The 17,307-nt window shown below is 44.5% G+C and overlaps 2 protein-coding genes and 1 pseudogene across 4 annotated transcripts in view; all 3 read right to left on the bottom strand.

Annotated features, from left to right (window-relative positions):
• Positions 1 to 1,149: 1,149 nt before the first annotated feature.
• Positions 1,150 to 3,427, bottom strand: LOC308395295 (E3 ubiquitin-protein ligase TRIM21-like; annotated as a pseudogene). The gene is made up of 2 exons (XR_013974787.1): positions 3,307 to 3,427; positions 1,150 to 2,499 (listed from the first exon to the last, which is right to left on the bottom strand). The product of XR_013974787.1 is annotated as an E3 ubiquitin-protein ligase TRIM21-like (transcript).
• Positions 3,428 to 4,850: 1,423 nt separating this feature from the next.
• On the bottom strand, positions 4,851 to 5,962 carry LOC308395811 (small integral membrane protein 26-like). The gene is made up of 2 exons (XM_080880803.1): positions 5,751 to 5,962; positions 4,851 to 5,239 (listed from the first exon to the last, which is right to left on the bottom strand). Exons 1-2 carry the CDS (start codon positions 5,872 to 5,874, stop codon positions 5,067 to 5,069), a joined length of 297 nt encoding a protein of 98 aa, XP_080736929.1. The 5' UTR covers positions 5,875 to 5,962; the 3' UTR covers positions 4,851 to 5,066.
• Positions 5,963 to 7,505: 1,543 nt separating this feature from the next.
• LOC308396349 (E3 ubiquitin-protein ligase DTX4-like) overlaps positions 7,506 to 17,307 on the bottom strand; it is a 42,144-nt gene continuing 32,342 nt past the window's right edge. For both annotated transcript variants that reach the window (XM_080881571.1, XM_080881572.1), the window contains exons 5-12: positions 13,004 to 13,065; positions 12,264 to 12,425; positions 12,089 to 12,150; positions 11,834 to 12,000; positions 11,598 to 11,751; positions 11,414 to 11,503; positions 10,625 to 10,723; positions 7,506 to 10,534 (exon numbers count right to left, since the gene is read on the bottom strand). In XM_080881571.1, the coding sequence (XP_080737697.1) occupies positions 10,403 to 10,534; positions 10,625 to 10,723; positions 11,414 to 11,503; positions 11,598 to 11,751; positions 11,834 to 12,000; positions 12,089 to 12,150; positions 12,264 to 12,425; positions 13,004 to 13,065 (928 nt within the window). In that variant the 3' untranslated portion in view covers positions 7,506 to 10,402. The remainder of the gene's footprint in view (positions 10,535 to 10,624; positions 10,724 to 11,413; positions 11,504 to 11,597; positions 11,752 to 11,833; positions 12,001 to 12,088; positions 12,151 to 12,263; positions 12,426 to 13,003; positions 13,066 to 17,307) is intronic.

The following is a 17,307-nucleotide window of genomic DNA, read 5'->3' as shown; positions in this document are numbered from 1 at the left end:
TGAAGTTTAGTTTACAACATTTTAAAGTTTTACCCCCAGAAATACCAGTGTTTTTGACACGTGGATGCTAATGACCTAACACTGATTTCTGACAGTAACCCAAACAGAGATGACTACACGATGAGGGGACCATGATGAAAGACCACAAAGTCAAACTTCTTTTTCTTTTTTGTTTATTGTGGCAAGAAAGTTGGAAAATACACACAAACACACACCTTGTCCGACATTTAGTCAGTTAGGGTCTGGTTACACACACAGAGGACAAAATACAGTATTTTCACCCAAAATACAGAGGATTACTCAAAGAAAGTACAAGTACATTAAAACTTTACTTCAGTGAAGTACTAGAGTAAATGTACTAAATTCATCCTTTCATCCAGTGCTGGTGGACCCAGTGGTGATGCTGAGCTGGTGAAGCTCAGTGGGCACATGACTGCTGGGAATTCTAATAGCAATCACATCATCATGTTATTGGAAGATCCTGGACCAAGGCATGGCCCTGGTTGATCTGGACTCAGGCAGGGTCATGCCTTGTCTCAGATTGTGTTTGTGCTAATCAAGTGTGTAGTCGAGGTGAGGAGGGTGACGTTCAACATGAACGTGGCACTACGAGCGTCAGCACCTCCAAGTCTGAGTGATGGAGGTCCTGGGATCTTGCTGGTGAGGTTTAGTATAAATAGCCAAAGTCTGTCAATTGAAGGTGAATATCAGAATCGCCTGTTGTTCAGAATCAGAATCAGAATCAGAAAGGGGTTTATTGCCAAATGTTGAGCAGGTTTACAACATTAGGAAATTGCTGTGGTGCTTCAGTGCAAACATAGTGTCATAAATAGCACTTAAATAGACATGAAAAAATAAAAGTAGGAATAAGAATTAAAGTGCTACGTAGAAAGATATGTGCATGAGCTATACATGAGATATATACATGAGAATAAGAATTAAAAGTGCTACGTAGAAAGATATATAAATGAGTGCAGGTGGTGATCAGTGCCAAACATGGAATGATGCAGTGAACACAGCGTAGGGTCATGTGTTAGTGGCGGGAACAGTCATATGGTTATTGTTCATGTGTCCAACAGCAGAGGGGAAGAAACTGTTCTTATGGCGAGAGGTTCTGGTGCGAATGGACCGGAGCCTCCTGCCTTGTTGATGAAAGTAAAGACAGGAAAGCACAATGAGCCCTCTTTAATTGACGGGGGTGATGATCAGAGGTGCAGAGTTCCAACCATCATTTTCCAGTCCAGGACTGAAGTATGGGTAGAGTTTCTCAGTGAAGGAGCAGCCAGTAAAGGAGTAGATCAGAGCTGCAGTATCAACGTCATAAAAGGAGACCAGGCCATCCTCATAATCCACAAACACCCCCACCTTCTTAGGAGCAGACTGCAGAGAGAGAGCGACATCAGGGCCAGCTTTGTATTTATTTCCATTACTCAGGCCTACAGTCCAGAAACCGGCTGCAGGTCTCGGTGTGATGTCTTCCCTCCTGTTGATCGACTCTCTGGCCACTCCCAAAGTCCACTCGCCCTTTCCTTCAACCTGAACCTCAAAATAAAATCTGCCTGAAGAGAAACTCTGTTTTCCTAAAACAGCAGCACTGTAAAAAAATCTCTCTGAGTTGTAGGGAAGAGCTTTCTCCCTATAGGTATCATGTACTTGTTTCTCATCATCAGACAGGAAGAGGTAAGCATTTGCTGTGTCTGGATCGAGTGTCACGTCCACTGCGTAGCTCTGGGCCCTCCTCAGCTTGGCCATGGCGAGCATCTTGGGTAGTTTCTCCTTCATCTCTGCAGTTTCCTCCAGCTGAAGCACAGAGAGCAGCTCCACCTCCGTCTTCCTCTTCTTCAGCTCACGGATGTCCTGCTCCATCTTTCTGATGAAGCCTTCAGCCTGCAGCTCTGTTTGTCTCTGCTTCTCTCTGATGGCCTCCGTGAGCTTGGCCTCACCTTTCTCGACATACTCTTTCAGAGCAGCAAAGACCCGAGCACTATCTGTCATCTCTCTGTCTGCGTCCTCTTTACCGAGCTCCACTGAGCGTTTGAGCTCCTCAATCTTCAGTCGCATCTCCTCGATCGTCTGCTGGATTTCAGCCTCCATCTTCACCCCTTTCTTTCCTTTACTCATTTCTTCCAAAGGATGATTGAATTTCATGCAGTCCAAAAGTAATGAAAGAAACACCACACAGAGAAGCAGCGGCAGTGGTTTTAAGCCTAACCCAAGGAGAACTTCTTCCTGTCTGGCTGGCCGTTGCTCTGCCCGTCTGAAGGTATCAACCATCTCAGAGATCAGAGTGTTGACCTGCAGCTCGGGCTTTGGGTAGAACATCTTCATGCAGGCGGGACACTGGAACGGGACGTCGGCGTCAACGGGTTCAGTGATGCAGTTTTTGCAGAAGTTGTGTCCACACGGCGTGCTGACCGGATCGGTGAACACATCCAGACAGATGGCGCACAGAAACTGATCTTCAGTCAGCAGACAGGCGGCAGCAGCCATGTTTGGACACTGAGAACAGAAAGGAAAGACGCTGGTTACCCAGTGCAGAATAACACGTCCTGTGAGCTGAAGCAGAGCTCTTGTATTGTCCTCAACTCTCTGTTGAGTTCTGCTGTAATTTCTTTTCTTCCGTCTCTGCTCTGTTTGTTCCCTGGCCTGTGCAACATTAGCATCTCAGCGCTGTTTCACCATTATAAGTTTAAGTCATGGATAAATTCCACGGTGGACTGTTTTACCTTAGTTTCTGCCAGGTGTTGTTCAGGTTTGCTATTCGTCCACCTTTGATGCATTTGTGGGTTCAATATTAACACATTTTAAAAATAGTCTGTTAACAACAGGACAAAATCGGTGTTTTTTCTACTTTAGCATGTAAACAACATAGAGCATCAGACACGTGACTCAGAAACTGATTCTAAGGTTTCCATTTTTTTTTTTAGTACTTTCCACACATAAACCAAAACTGAAAACATCGCATTGTTTTAGATTCCCCAGAGAAGCCTTTGTTTTCGGGGGTATAAAGTTTTAAATATTTGATCGCGTAGTTTATCCGTGCGCTCATGGAGGGGACAAAGTATTTCTGGAGGTTGGCCAAAGGGGAGGGAGCCAAAACAAACAGGCTGAAATGAAACTTTTAAAACGCTCCTGTTTAAGATCACAAAGCCGTTTACTGATGCGTGAATCACGTGGCGCTTTGCACGCAGAGCCTCAGAACAGAAGCGCAAACACCTGGAACCTTTCACCAAACATCCCCTTCTCCCCTGAAACTTCCTAAACTGAATTTTCATGTTTGCGTTAAGAGTTTTCAGCTCGACTCACCAAAGCTGGGCGGAAACTCCCGAAGAAATCCGATTAATATTTGTTTGCAGACACAAACAAAGCCGTCTTCGATCAGCTGCACAGATGCAGCAAACCGAAAGCGCATCAGTGTTTGAGTGGACTGGACACACTTCCTGTGTGAGCTGTTTAGCTCCACCCACACCTGAGAGGGTAAACAGCTTGAGGAAATGACGTGTACAGACCAGCGGGTGTGTCGGCTAAATAAAAAAACGTATAGAGGCAGATGGTCTTTACTCCTCTTGACCTGCAGCCCAGGAACAGCTCACAGAGGGCAGTGACTTTAACTCCACCTCACCTGTGGAGCCCTCGGATCTACCACCAGGTGTCCTCCTCTCCAGTGTTGTGCCAAAAAGCAGTTTTCGATGTTTATTTTTACGCCTCATACCCTTGCTAACATTGGCAAATAGACTGTAGTTATCATGATTTATTACGGTGTTATAAACAGAATAAAGAAATGACCTGTAGCTCGCAGGACTTATTGTCTTATTGTACATTCATTGTAATCAATAGAGTTCCCTTTTGGACGCTTAAAATATCTTTATATTACTGTGATGTTATGTTTGTCCCAATTTCTGCTTCCCTCTTGGGCAGATCTAACGTCTATGACACTTCTTCCTGTATAAATAAAGGACATAAGAATTCACTTTGCCAAAAACAGATCGCCATGTCCATCTTTTGATAGGAATGTACTTTCTGGCCCCAAATAGCTTGATGCCATTCATGACAGATGTATCTGATAGATTATAGACCAACAAATCATTTATAACAGTTTAAATGTCACCAGTCACTTTCTGGATCTTCTCCTTCTCCCATAAAGCTGATCAATCAGATGCAAATACTGCTGTGTCTTGTATCTTCAGTCCTTGACTCGTCTATGTTTTCCTGGACAGTTGGTGACTCGTTTCACCTCCACCTGCACTCCCAGCCTCATGTACAGCAGATACCAGTGACACCAGCAGGTAAGAGAAGTGGCAGATCTGCCTTCAGCTCTCATGAAGGCGGCCTTAAAACAGATGGCTTGTATTGATTCAAAATCAACATTACTGCTTTAGACAGACTTCATTCATCTTAATAAACAGTGAGAACAACATAACCTGCTCACTAAACAGTTCAGTCACATTTCACGTGCATCTGTGGAGTTTCTCTTCCCTCTTTGTTTTCAGCCACTCGGTATCCCAGGTGGCCGAAAACTGTCTTGCTGGCCTGTGGTGTAGACCAAGGCTCCAGTGCGTATTTCTTATTGATGCTTATCATGGAAAGACCAAGACTTTAAATGCTGTTGAAAAACTTTACATCTTATTATAATCTGAGCTCTGTGGTCTGAAGGATCTTCTTGGAGTCGTGGTTTTATTTTCCAGAGAACTGACTGGTCAGCTGGTGGTGACTTCACAACTGTTGACATCACTCGTCAAACATAAGGTAAAAAGTAAACGACCTCTGTCACACTGAAAATCCAGGATTAAACATCACTAGGCCCCAAATCCTGTTCCAACCTATAACATGAATCACAGATGAACCTTTAATCTTTCTACTGAAACAGATTTCTGCATTTTGAGGGTTTATTTACACACCACGAGCATCTGAATTACAGAACAGTACTGAATACTGCTTACAGTTTGATACTAAAAGCTGGCTGAGGCCATCAGAGCAGGACAGGTGGACACGCAGCTGGAGTTTCCTTAAAAAACAAAAACATTATAATGTCCTCACAGAAATACATAAATATTAACTGGAGAGGTTCATTTGTTGTCGTCTCCAGCCCCTCGATCGCTGCTGAAGGATGAGATGAGATTATAGATCCTTGTGGTGTACGGGACAAAGTCTTTCTTATAGGTGATGACAGTTTTGGCGTGTGCCGTCTTGTAGACCTCCTGGTTTGGATCCTGCGGCTCTTCCACTTCTTCTTTTTTCACTGAGTAAGAGGAGGGCAATCATAAACATTCATTATCAGTTACTTCTATGAATATATGTGTCAGCAATAAAGGGTAGCACTGTGCAAACAAACTGGATCAGCTGATATTGAAAGTAAATGAAATTTGTTATTTCAGACTAGAGAGAGAATCTGTTTCTTTATACGCCACAGCTGCAGGTCAGTAACCTCTGTTTTGTCCTGTTTGTGGTTCCTTCCTCTCTCACCAACCAGCAGAACGTGATGTAAGCTGCGTATCCAGTGTATGTAAGCTGGATACGCAGCCTCCAGTGTAACTTATTGCATGCATTTGCAGGAAGAAAGGGGCACGTCTCAGAGCTCCTCTTAGATTCATCTCATTTTAATATTTCTTCAGTTTCTTCACATTAAATGAGTAACATCTGTCAGCATACCCGATGACACTCATCAAAAAGAGGCTGTTAAATAATTCGGCGTACTTCAGTTTGAGAATATTGTTTGCGCATGTGTGAATTTCACAGTTCACGTCGCTCACCTGGCGCGACCTCGCAGCGACCTGTGTATTTCAGGTAAGCGTACGAGCCGACCATGGTCCAAATACCAATCGCGTACACGGCGGATACTCTGGCGTTCCACTTCAGCAGATCTTTGAACTTCATGGCTGCTTCGCTCCACAGCGCTTTATTATTTCATGAACGTGTTTAGATTCCTTTCGCTAGAGCGTTATGGGCGCCGCCATGACAGTCACCCCGGAAGTACTAAAAAATAACCGGTCGCGTGTTTTTTTTCCATTATTTTTTTAATTTTATCATTAAAATCTAGAAATTGTTGATTATTTATGTCACAGGGTTCCGAGATAAAATCGCTCACAGTTCATAGACTCACACCATTTTTCAGCATGTGTAACTTTATAAGTGCAGGATATCCTCACGAAACTGACGGGGTTGAAAAACATATTTAAGCTCTGTTCAAATCAAATCAGTTTTACACTGGCACTGGGAGAACAGGCCTTCACACAAACTGCAGAATGGATGGACTTAAGCAGACCTTAAAAGAAGCTGGTCTGGTAATTCTCCTATTTAACTCATTGTCCCCCAGTGGACACACCACTCGGTTTCATCTCAAGTCCTGAGATCTGGTTGATGAAGAAGAAGAGTATGGACATAACAGAGGATGAAAAAAAACATCTTGAAAATGTATGTTATAGCTTAATTACGGAATTATATAATTATTTCACTTTAATTTGTTTTGTTTGTTTTTTTGTTTAGTTCTTCAATTCAATTCAATTTTACTTACAGCTGGTAAGGTAAGAATCACAACAACAGTTGCCTCAAGGTGTTTTATATTGTGAGGTAAAAATCCTACAATGATACGAAGAAAATGAAGAAAACCCTGGAAAATCATATGAACCTCCATGAACAGGCACTTTGGTGACAGTGGCAAGGAAGAACTCCCTTTTAACAGGAAGAAATGTTAGCAGAACCAGGCTAAAGAACAACAAATTATATCATTGGCTGAGATCACCTTTACAGACTTTTCATCGTCATACACAGGGTTGGTGTGTATCACTCCCTGGTGGTCTAGTGGTTAGGATTCGGCGCTCTCACCGCCGCGGCCCGGGTTCGATTCCCGGTCAGGGAACACATGTTTTGTTTGAGCATAATTCATGTTTTACGCAAGCGATTCAATTTCACGTGGACACACCTGTTAGGTCACGTGAGGTATACGCCAAAACTGTTACGTGCAAAAATAATCGCGTTTCATTTAGTAAGTCCGCGTTATAAACACAGAGATCTTGGCCAAAGTTTTTGTGAAAAGAAACCTCTCCTTCGAGCCGGATTCGAACCAGCGACCTAAGGATCACTGTGATCAGCCTCTACAGTCCTCCGCTCTACCAACTGAGCTATCGAAGGGGGATGTGGACCGAGCAGCGTCACAGCTGTTTTGATCAAAACACGCACTGGGATCTGTTTTTCTAGTTTACGTCCCTCATTGCAGCCACTAAAGATCTGACCAACACAATAATGAAGTTTCAGTCTTTCTTTATTTTTCTCTTGTAGTAATCATTCACACTCCAGCAGTTACTCTGGAAATACTTACACTTTCCTTGTCATGTCTGTGACGCTCTCCCGTCCCTTTCTCCCTATCCCATACTAACACCCAGCATCAAACCTCCCACCTTCATGGATAAAAAGAAAAACCTACATTTCAAAGTGTTCAAACGGCCTCAGACAGTGCACACTTCAGGTCCGGATCCGGATGAGCCAGACAAGACAAACAGAAATGAAACTTTGTTTGTTTCAAAGCATTCTTTTATTAATAAAAAGACAATTTAAGACCTAATTGATCATACAAAATCAGCATTCTCCTCAGTCGCTGTGCAGTGTTTGAGCCAAAGAGCTGAAACTGCATCAACATAAGAGGAAGTTGTGATTTTTTTAATAACATTTTCAGATATTTTATTTGCGGCTGGACGATCCCATCTACAAATATCTGCTGTGAAACCTTCAAATGTCTGCAGAACAGCAGCAGGACAGCTGATATGTAGAAACCTCACAGAACTGCAAGTGTACAAGGTGTCTGACTCTCTATTCAAATTCATTACATGTCACACTCAGATAAAAGTCTACCATCAAATTCCTTTTCCAAAAGAAAAGATGATGCAAATCAGCTTCTGTACACTGACAGGGGGGGAGGAAAAAAGACATATTTAATAATACTGTCTTTTGTAAACACGTTATGACATAAAAAAAATCAAAAAAAAAAAAAAAAAGGAGCATATTCAATACAACATAAATGTACAAAAGAATGAAAAGGCAATTTAATCTATAATAGTGTCAAGAAATATGCTATTAAAAAGCAAAGGTGTACCTAAATACCATTAAAAAAAATGTAATAAAGAAGTGAAGGAAGTACCATTGTCGTATTCACCAAAATAAAAGCTTAAAACGGGAGAATGTTTGTGGCATACACAGTACACAGACGTCGAGATAAGAGGTCATTTAGAGACCCAACTCAGAGACTGGGCAAAATGTTTTCAGTCGTGGAGACAAGTGGAGAGACAGGGTGGGAGCACGCTTTCTTAAATGAATCCTAGGAAGAGATGTACTCAAATGAATCAATCCTGGTGCTAATGTGTGCTGATTGGTCCGTTAAGGATTTACGATTGGTTTTCAAACGATAACAGTGTGGGTGTGGCTAAAGGCCAGCACAAACGTCCATGGGCGTAGAAGAAGCCGGTGGTCGTGTCGGATGACGGTGATGTTTTCAGGAGGCTGCCCTAAACTGGATAGTGGTGCTGTGACGGCCCTAATACTCAGGAATCATTTCACTAGCTGTTTATTTGACAGCTATTGAGAACATTTCCCGAAGAAGAAGAAAATTTTAAACCATGAAATTTGCAATGTTTTTCTACAGTTCCCCAGAATGCCATTTATTCCGGCCCATCTCACAGCGTTTGAACCCCCCCCCCCAAAGAGCCAATCAGAAGTCAGTTTGAGCTGTGTGGTGGTGGGCGGGCGCAGCAAAGATGAAGACCTAGTGTGGTTTCTGTTCTCATGGGAGGAGCCAGAGATGTTTATAATGTTTAATGTTTGTGGGCTAAAAAGCTTTTAAGTGGTCAAACCTTTGAAGCAGTTTTTAATCAGATTCGACTGGAGACTCTATAAATGCAGATGTTTCAGAGATGAGGAGATTCCATCTGTTTTCTATCAGCAGCCTCCTCCAACACCACAGCGTTAGAACCAGCTCAGAGGCATAATCTCTCGAGCGTGTCCAGGGCCTCTTCCTTTGTGGACCTGCCTAAAACACCTCAGCTGAGCTCCTTCTGCATGATGAGCTCCTCAGATACGTTTGTGGAGGAGTCTCATTTCTGCTCCTTGTATCCTCAATCTTATCCCTTCGGTCCCTACCTGCATCTCAGGGCCACAGGAACGTTTGACCGGCAGATCTACAGATTAACCTTCACCCTCAGATTAGCCTGTTTTTGAAGGTACCAATTCTCATCTGTCTGCTTCATGCTCAGCTGCAAACAGGTCTAGTGTGAGAAGGAGGTCACTGCTGGCCAAAGCCCAGAGATAACGAAGTCCTACAACACCATAAATTTGATATTGTTTTTATTGTTTTGCTTTTTAAAAAAGCGTGCAACAGCCCTTTTTTGTCACTCAGCAGATCTCCTGACCTTCAGACCTCCTGCCCAATCTGATCCCATCCTCACGCTCGTGTCTCCCTCCTCTTTAACCGCTACCCGAGACGTTCATCACAGCTCTAATGAAACGCTTCATAGAGAGAAAAACTGCATCCAGTGAAACTCTGATCTGTCAGGAACAAAAGAATGAAATAAAGAAAATGGTACCTGTGTCTAAGGTTAACTCGTACCACAGTGGCTCGATAGTAAGACTCCGAAGGCGCCCAGCAGGTGAGCGGGGGTCGGTTTGGTCTTTAGTCATTTCACAAACACATGATCACACAGAGCTGAGCTCGTGTAAAACCATCAGGTTAAGAGGTAAAATATGGAATAACTAAATGAGGAGGACTATAGTAACAATGAGGAAATAAAGTGGATAACTCAGCCTGCAGACTGACATGTAGTTCAAAAGAAAACCCGCCAGGGGGCGCCGCAGCACTGCACTTCAACCGCAGGCGAGCAGGTGGTTTGAACAAAGGCAGCACTCAGCCTCTCCTCCTCTCCGAAAAGTTAGTGTTACTCTACTCCTATCCTACGCTACGTCCGTGCACCATCCCTCGTTCTTCCTGCTGCCCCTCCTCCCTCTGTCCTTACAGCCCCAAGCTGCTCCGTAGTCTTCCTCTCTTTGTCCTTCCTCTCCCAGTTTTTATTGAACTGCTCTAACTTTTTTTCCTTCTTTTTTGACTCTTTCCCAGTAAAGTAAACTTATTTTTATTATTAGTACGGATTCACTCTGACCGCTGTCGTTTAGTACCTAAATCCACCTCTTCCTCCTCGTCACTCTGGCTTTTCTAGAGCTGCTGCTGCTTCTTCAAACTTCCACTCACTGCGGTTGATGTGACTAAACAAATTCAGCATCCCCCGTTACCCCAAATCGCCCTGCGCCCCCTGCTAACTGCTGGCAGAGAGATTCTGTCTCCTCCTCCTCCTCCTATTATTTTCATGGTTCAGCCGCCTCCTCTTCCCTTCCACCCTCCGTCTCCTCCTCTCGCGTTGCCCTCTCACTTCTCCATCAGTGCGTCGTCCTCCGTGATGCCCTGAGCTCGCAGCTCTTCCAGGACGTTGTCGAGGTGTCCGGGGTCGGGGAAGCCGTGGCCCGTCAGGTTGGAGCCGAACTCCGTCTTATGATGGACCTTAAAATGAAGGGAAGCGACGGGAGAACGTGTCAGTCTTTACATCACAAACTAACAACCAATCCGATTCACTCTTAGGTCTGAAGTTACCTCGTTCCAGATGACGGTGTCCGACTCTCCTGTAGTGCTTGAAGTACCCACTGAGAAGATCAACCTGCGGTCCCACGCTACCAGGAGCAGTCTGAGTACCTGAGAGGCGAAAAAAAATTAGAGATTCAGCCCAGCCTAAAATCAAACATCCATATTTTCCCCGCTGACTGCAGACTGGTTATAGGCACTGTACACTGTGAGGTATCAGAGAGAGAAAACCAATAAGATAGCCCCCACAGTGACAAGACCTTGGTAAAGTGGGGAGGAAGTAACGGACTAAACCCTCTGACCACCACCACTGGTGGTGGTCAGAGGGCCCGGTGGCGCCTGTGTCCGGCAGCCTCGCCTCTGTCAGTGCGCCCCAGGGCAGCTGTGGCTACAATGTAGCTTGCTATCGCCAGTGTGTGAATGTGTGTGTGAATGGGTGAATGACTGAATGTAGTGTAAAGCGCTTTGGGGTCCTATGGACTAGAAAAGCGCTATACAAATGCAGGCCATTTACCAGGCCATAAACTAACCAATTGAAATGCCCAGTGCATCATGGGAAGTCCCCCATCAGCTTGAGCATTTAGCAGGACAACAAAGGGGTCACCCAGACAGAGGTGGTACCTCGGGAGAGGAGCCTGGTAGCAGAAGTCTCCGCCTCCCATTCTACTTTGAGCTTAATTATACTGAAGTGAGGTGTCCATCTCTACAGCAGACATCTCCAAAACTGGGCGACCCAAACCGAAACCATCTAACACTAAACAAATCTGACAGCGGGACGAATGGACGTCTGTTGGTGGTTACCTTGCGTCCTTTCTCGCTGTCTGGGAGGTAGCAGTGTCGGGGAAAGCCTCTGGCAGTGAAGGGCTTCCCTGGATTCGGGTGCTCTGGTCCCTGAAAGGAGAGGAGCAACGTTAGAGGGTGTCAAACGCCACCTGTGAGGGCCAAACAGGGCTGCTGGTCCAGGTGTTTGAAGTGTTGGAGGTACCTGAATGCCTGGTGGGATGTTGTAGATGATGCGTATGGTTTTGCAGTCGGGGTGGCCCGGTAAAGAGTGTGGGATGACATGGTATTCCATCTTCCCTGCCGGCTGGTTTCCAGTCTTCACGCCGTAGATGGTTTTACAGGTGGGACACTGGAGACTGAAGAGAGGAGGAAGCAGATCCATTAAACGAAGGACTTTCCTAAAACCTGAGAGGATGAGGAGCGTGGTCTGGTTCTAACCTGCCGTCCTTGTTGCCGTTATTATACATGGCCACCAGACACTGGAAGTGGTACTGGTGCCCGCACTGTGCCAGCCGTCCAACTGACTCCGCCCTGGACACAGGCCCCACCCCTGGACCCTTGTATCCAGACGGGCCCCCCAGTGGCTCCATGCAGATGGTGCAGTCCTGGGAAATATTCAGACAGAGGAAAGGCTCATTCCCCTTTATCTCTGCACGTGGTATGGAATTTCATGATAAAAAACTGAGGTCTCACCTCCTCTGGTGGACTTTTTACTTTTTGCAGGTACTTCTTCACCACCTCCTCTGGAGTTTTACCTGCGTACAGAGAGAAGGACGGGAGACGACGGGATGAAACCTGCGGCTGATGGTTCAACATCTCTACAACTGTGAAAGCTGAGAGGTCAAAATGGAGAGATCACCACGCGTACCTTTGCGAGCCTGTTTCTTGGTGGTCTTCCTGCAGCAGTGGCTGAAGCCGGGCACCGGCTTGACGTCGCTCTTGCTAACAGGCGGAGGGTGAAGCACGAGCTTCGGAGGCCTGGTCAAACACACGGGCAGAGCAGCAGCACTCATCAGGATTCCCGTGATCCCTGAAACACAACCGAAAGAAACAGTCTGTGAGAAGAGCGCTGTGGTTTCTGCATTCTTACTAACGCTAAAGTTGTTTATATTCAATTCAATTTTATTTATACAGCGCCAAATCACAACAACAGTCGCCTCAAGGTGCATTTAGATTGTAAGGTAGACCCTGCAACATTACATACACAGAAAAACCCAACAATCATATGACCCCCCTATGAGCAAGCACAGTGGGAAGGAAAAACTTCCTTTTAACAGGAAGAACCAGGCTCAGGGAGGGCCGGGGCCATCTGCTGCGACCGGTTGGGGTGAGGGGAGGAAGAGATATACTCAAATATTTATAAAAATTAGATAGTCAGCCATGGAAAAATCTGGTGGTGGAGCACAGGAATTATGAAAAGGTGACCGGCAGACTGTACAGAAGGACACCTGCCATCAGATCCTGACCTACTTATGTGCTAATGATGTTACTGGTAACAGCAGACTGTTCAAAGTCGTGGATCCCGTTTATATTGCAATAAACGGCCAGTTATTTGGTTTCCCTCGTGTAGCTGTATTGAGATATTTGAATGTCTTGGATAATTCTTACCGGCCAGTGCAGGGTGAACAGGACTGGATCCGTTGAGGTTCTTCACCGGGACGGTGGGCACGCTGCAGGAGAAGAAGACAAACCATTTAGCCCGATGTGTTTCCACGCTTCCTCACAGGCGCTCAGATCACACACTAAACCTCAATACTCACTAAGAAAAACTGATGACTGTCATTTTCACACAGGTAAACGCGCAGAGAGACAGAAATGGAACCAAATAAAGAAGAAATTCACTCGTTATTTTTATCTCCTCGATGTGTCACGTACGCGTCTTCTTCCTCTGTGCACCGTTTTGTTTGGAGGAGTGTGTGCAGGACTGCCGGGTGTGTGTGTGTGTTTATGAGAGCTAATCCTCGGAGTTTCCATCTGCTCACTGAGCTCAAAGAGATGGACGTCACACAGCTGCTTGCTGGGATTACCTGCCTCGTCACGAAGCCCATCGTCATCACCACCTTGCAGAGACACACACTGACTGACTCACACCAGTGAATTTCTTTCTAATAATCAATGTTTTTTCTGTTTTTGTTTCACACTGAAGCCTCAGGTCAGGTGAAAACTGAAAATACTACAGCTTACAACAGACTGTCCAGGAAGTCTTATTATGTTAACAGACTGTTACTTTTATTATTCTGATATTTACACCCTGCAGATCGCTCAACAAGCTTGTTTTAACATTCAATCACCAGATTTAAAACGACCACAGCCCATTTTGAAATCTGTAACTCTCATATCTACTCTGTAATAGGCAAACATGTACTATCCCGGGTCTGTTTATGTTTTGCACTTTTACAGATTATGTAACATAACATCCTGGTTTAAATCTGACAAGTTTGGTAAGTTAACAGGTTGTTTATTTCAACTGTTAAACGGTTTAGTTTGAACTCACCTTACCCACCTCTGTTCCAGGAGCAAAAGGAGGAAATGTACTTTCACTTCCTGTATTTATAGCTTCCTGGTTAATCAGGAAGGGGTCACAAGGTCACAAGAAGAGACCGAGTGTTATTTGATAAAGCTGATTTCAGAGTGTTTATAGAGAAATGGATTTGTTGTAATATGTATCGACTACACACTGCAGAGTTTGATTGCTTGGAAAGAGTAGCTGTACAGGTTTGAGTATAGAAATGTTTGCCTTACATGCCTAATGGATTAGTCCAGGGCTGAGTGGACTATTTAAGCAGATGAAAGCAGGTGTTTGGGGGGATGACCAGGTCAGTGTAGCTGTGTGCAGTTTGACCTGATTTAACTTCAGTTATGTTTATTCGAACTGAGTTAGCTATGGAGTTGAGTTTCTTATTTATTTTTTTGTAAATATTGTTTGGTCATAAAATGGTGAATAAATGGACAGCTTCTGTCTCCTGCCATTCTTCAGCTGCTTAGGTCACGTTCTACCACACTGACTTCTTTCACTCTTCTGATGACATAAAAGACGAGTAAAATAAAGAATAACGTCATTTTTTATGTTGCTTTCATTAGTTGCGTTTCATTTTAAGCCATCCATCATCCGTCTTTCTTCTGTTTTTCCAGCTTGATGACCACACAGCTGATAGACTGGGCTTAACGATGCGTTCCTTAAGTTTTTGGCGGAGCAACTCAGACAGTTGGAGCAGATGCTCCACGATGGCAGCACTGAACAGTAAGCTTTATTCTGTACTCTCACTGTTGTGTATTTTTGACTCTCTAAATAACACTTTTCCTTGAACGTGCTTCTGACATCCGAGTTCTGAGGTATCTGGAACGCAGAATAACAAACCGGTAGTGACTTCCATGTTTTACACACACTGAGCAAACACTCAAAATCCAGTGTTGTGTCCCAGCTCTGTCCTCTACAGGAGAGAAAACAGAGCACCTCCTTCGAGCCGGATTCGAACCAGCGACCTAAGGATCACTGTGATCAGCCTCTACAGTCCTCCGCTCTACCAACTGAGCTATCGAAGGGGCTGGCTCGGCTCCCCCTGCCACGACACAAATGCAAACAGGGTACGTGCGACAGGCCTGAGAGACGGCAGCGATGATCTGCTGTTTCCTGTTGCTGGTTAAGCTTTAACAGGCCACTAAGCAGCTTTCACCTACCTCACTCAGCGACGCATGACCACGCACGAGCGAGTGACTCACTGCTATCTGTGTGCATCAGGAAGTGTGTGAGAGGTGTTTGTTCACGCTTATAAGCAGATAAACAGAAGGTGTGAGGAGAAGAAGAGTAAACATACGCACTCGAATACCAAGAACCTCCAAACACGAATAACACAACACTGAACACACTTTCTGCCTTCAGCTCTCACACACGATGACCGAAGCTGCTTGTGTGCAGTCGTGTTATTTCTCCTACCACAAACACGTGGATCCGCTTCGCCTAGCGGGACATACAGTTTCTGTGTTTTTAAACAGACGGAGAGGAGCAGATTTATTAGACACACGCTTTGATTTTTCAGTGTTTCCACACAACAAATTTTAATTCCTACAAACCACATTTAGTTTGAAATAGAAGCACGGGAATAAAAATGGATGAATGAAAACCCGACTGTGACGATTCTGTTCTAATCTGTTGTTGATTAAAGTATTACAGAGTCACCGTTTTTTAAAATGATACCAATATTCACTCAAACAGCTCAAGTTTTAATTTTTTTCTACTGATTTTGATACAAAGAAATTTTGTTTTGTAAGAAGTACCAGATGAGATTTATCGTTTTCCCCGCATATGAATAATTTGGTGCCCAAAGGAAAATCCCCGAGACTTTGATTTGGTTTTTAAAAAGCTTTAGGACAGGTTTAACTTTCTCAAGCTTAAAACAGACGGCTGTTGTTTTTTAAAGCAGGATAACGCACTGACACAAACAGACTCTTTGCCTTAACGATAAACGGATCAATCCTGCTTAGCGTGCAGTCAGCCCTCCACTCACTTCATGTATTAACTTATTTAAGGCGGTATGAGGCACGTAGTGCACCCACATCCCTGTACACATCATTACAGCCCGAGGCAGCAGCCGTCAGCTCTGACAGCCCATAAACTTTTGGACAATGTGCCAACAAAGAAAATCAACACAGAAGATTTTAAATTAAACAATCAAGATGTGTTCAAAGTCCAAACTTGAGCTTTAACTCAAAGAGTTTAACAAAAGTCTTGCATTTACTGTGTAAGAATTACAGCCATTTTTACACGCAGGATCATATTTTCACAGGCTGGATTTATCCAGTGCAGAGTGTGGTGGTGTTCAGCGTGCAAAAATGTGTCACACCTGCTGATTATGAGGCTGAGATGAGTAAAATATCACCGGTGAACTTCCCAGTGTCTCATAAGAACGTGGACAGCATAATCAATGGTGATGCAATGAGCTGGATCAGACATCCGATCCATTTTATTCAGTTACGTTATTTCAATATACAAGAAGAATCAGTGTCGAGTTATACTGGTACTGATAAATCCTCGCAATGCCCATCCCTCATCCTCCTCCAGCAGAATCCATCAGTGCATTTTGAGGACCAACAACTGAATCACATCAGTTCACATGAAAGGTCTATTTTAACAATAATCCAACTGCTGTGTGTAGCAGGACGACTATCACGTCGTAATCTCGTCATATTTCCATCTGCGTTAACGAGCTCAGCGTGTCAAATGAGCGCTCTGCTGTCGTGTGCACTCAAAGTCGTTTAAGCTCTTAAAGATTTATTTATGACAACACGCGAGTAGCAGCGCGCTCGCTGATGACAGAGGGGAAACACCGACACCATGTTGGATCTGCACCGGATCAAGTCGGCGAGTGACAACGACGGCAGGAATCTCACACACACACACGCGGGCGCTAATCGCTGGTTGCTTCTCACGGGATCTATTAATATTTAATAAGCTGCTGTGTTAGCAGGAGGATAAGCCTCGTGGACTTCAACTTAACACACTTTCCAGCTGCCCCACTGATGTGCTGACTGCCTTTATTCCACACTGCATCTCCTGAAGGAAAAATCTCAGCTTTATCTTGAAGGGTCACACTTCTTCCTTAAAGGGAATTTCACTGAACTGTAATTCAAAGGAAAATCTCTCTTCTTTCTGCAGACACCTCTGTACTTAGGAGGGTACTCAGAGAGCTGTGTGTCCTGGAAAACTCTCTAAAATGCTGCGTGTTGAAGAGCTCATCACATCTCTGTGTTGGTATCAGCCCAACAACAGTTCCATCATAATTATGAATAAAAACAGAACTAATATTATCTTCATCTCCATCTAAGTCCACTCTCCTGGGAGAGGAGGAAGTAATCGGGCAGACGCAGGAAGCCCGTGAGCGCCGATGGAAATACGAGCAGCAAAGAAAGAGACT

The sequence above is a fragment of the Rhamphochromis sp. 'chilingali' genome, assembly GCF_963969265.1.
Source record: "Rhamphochromis sp. 'chilingali' genome assembly, chromosome: 4".
Lineage (NCBI taxonomy): Eukaryota > Metazoa > Chordata > Actinopteri > Cichliformes > Cichlidae > Rhamphochromis > Rhamphochromis sp. 'chilingali'.
The sequence above is the reverse complement of the archived record's forward strand: the minus strand, read 5'-3'. Positions and strand labels throughout refer to the sequence as shown.

Bases quoted from the DNA above. Each gene is read 5' to 3' on its own strand.
- LOC308395811 (XM_080880803.1), bottom strand. From the start codon at position 5,874: ATGAAGTTCAAAGATCTGCTGAAGTGGAACGCCAGAGTATCCGCCGTG. The intron at 5,240-5,750 runs GTGAGCGACGTG...CCTCTTACTCAG, and splicing joins TCGCTGCGAGGTCGCGCCAG to TGAAAAAAGAAGAAGTGGAA.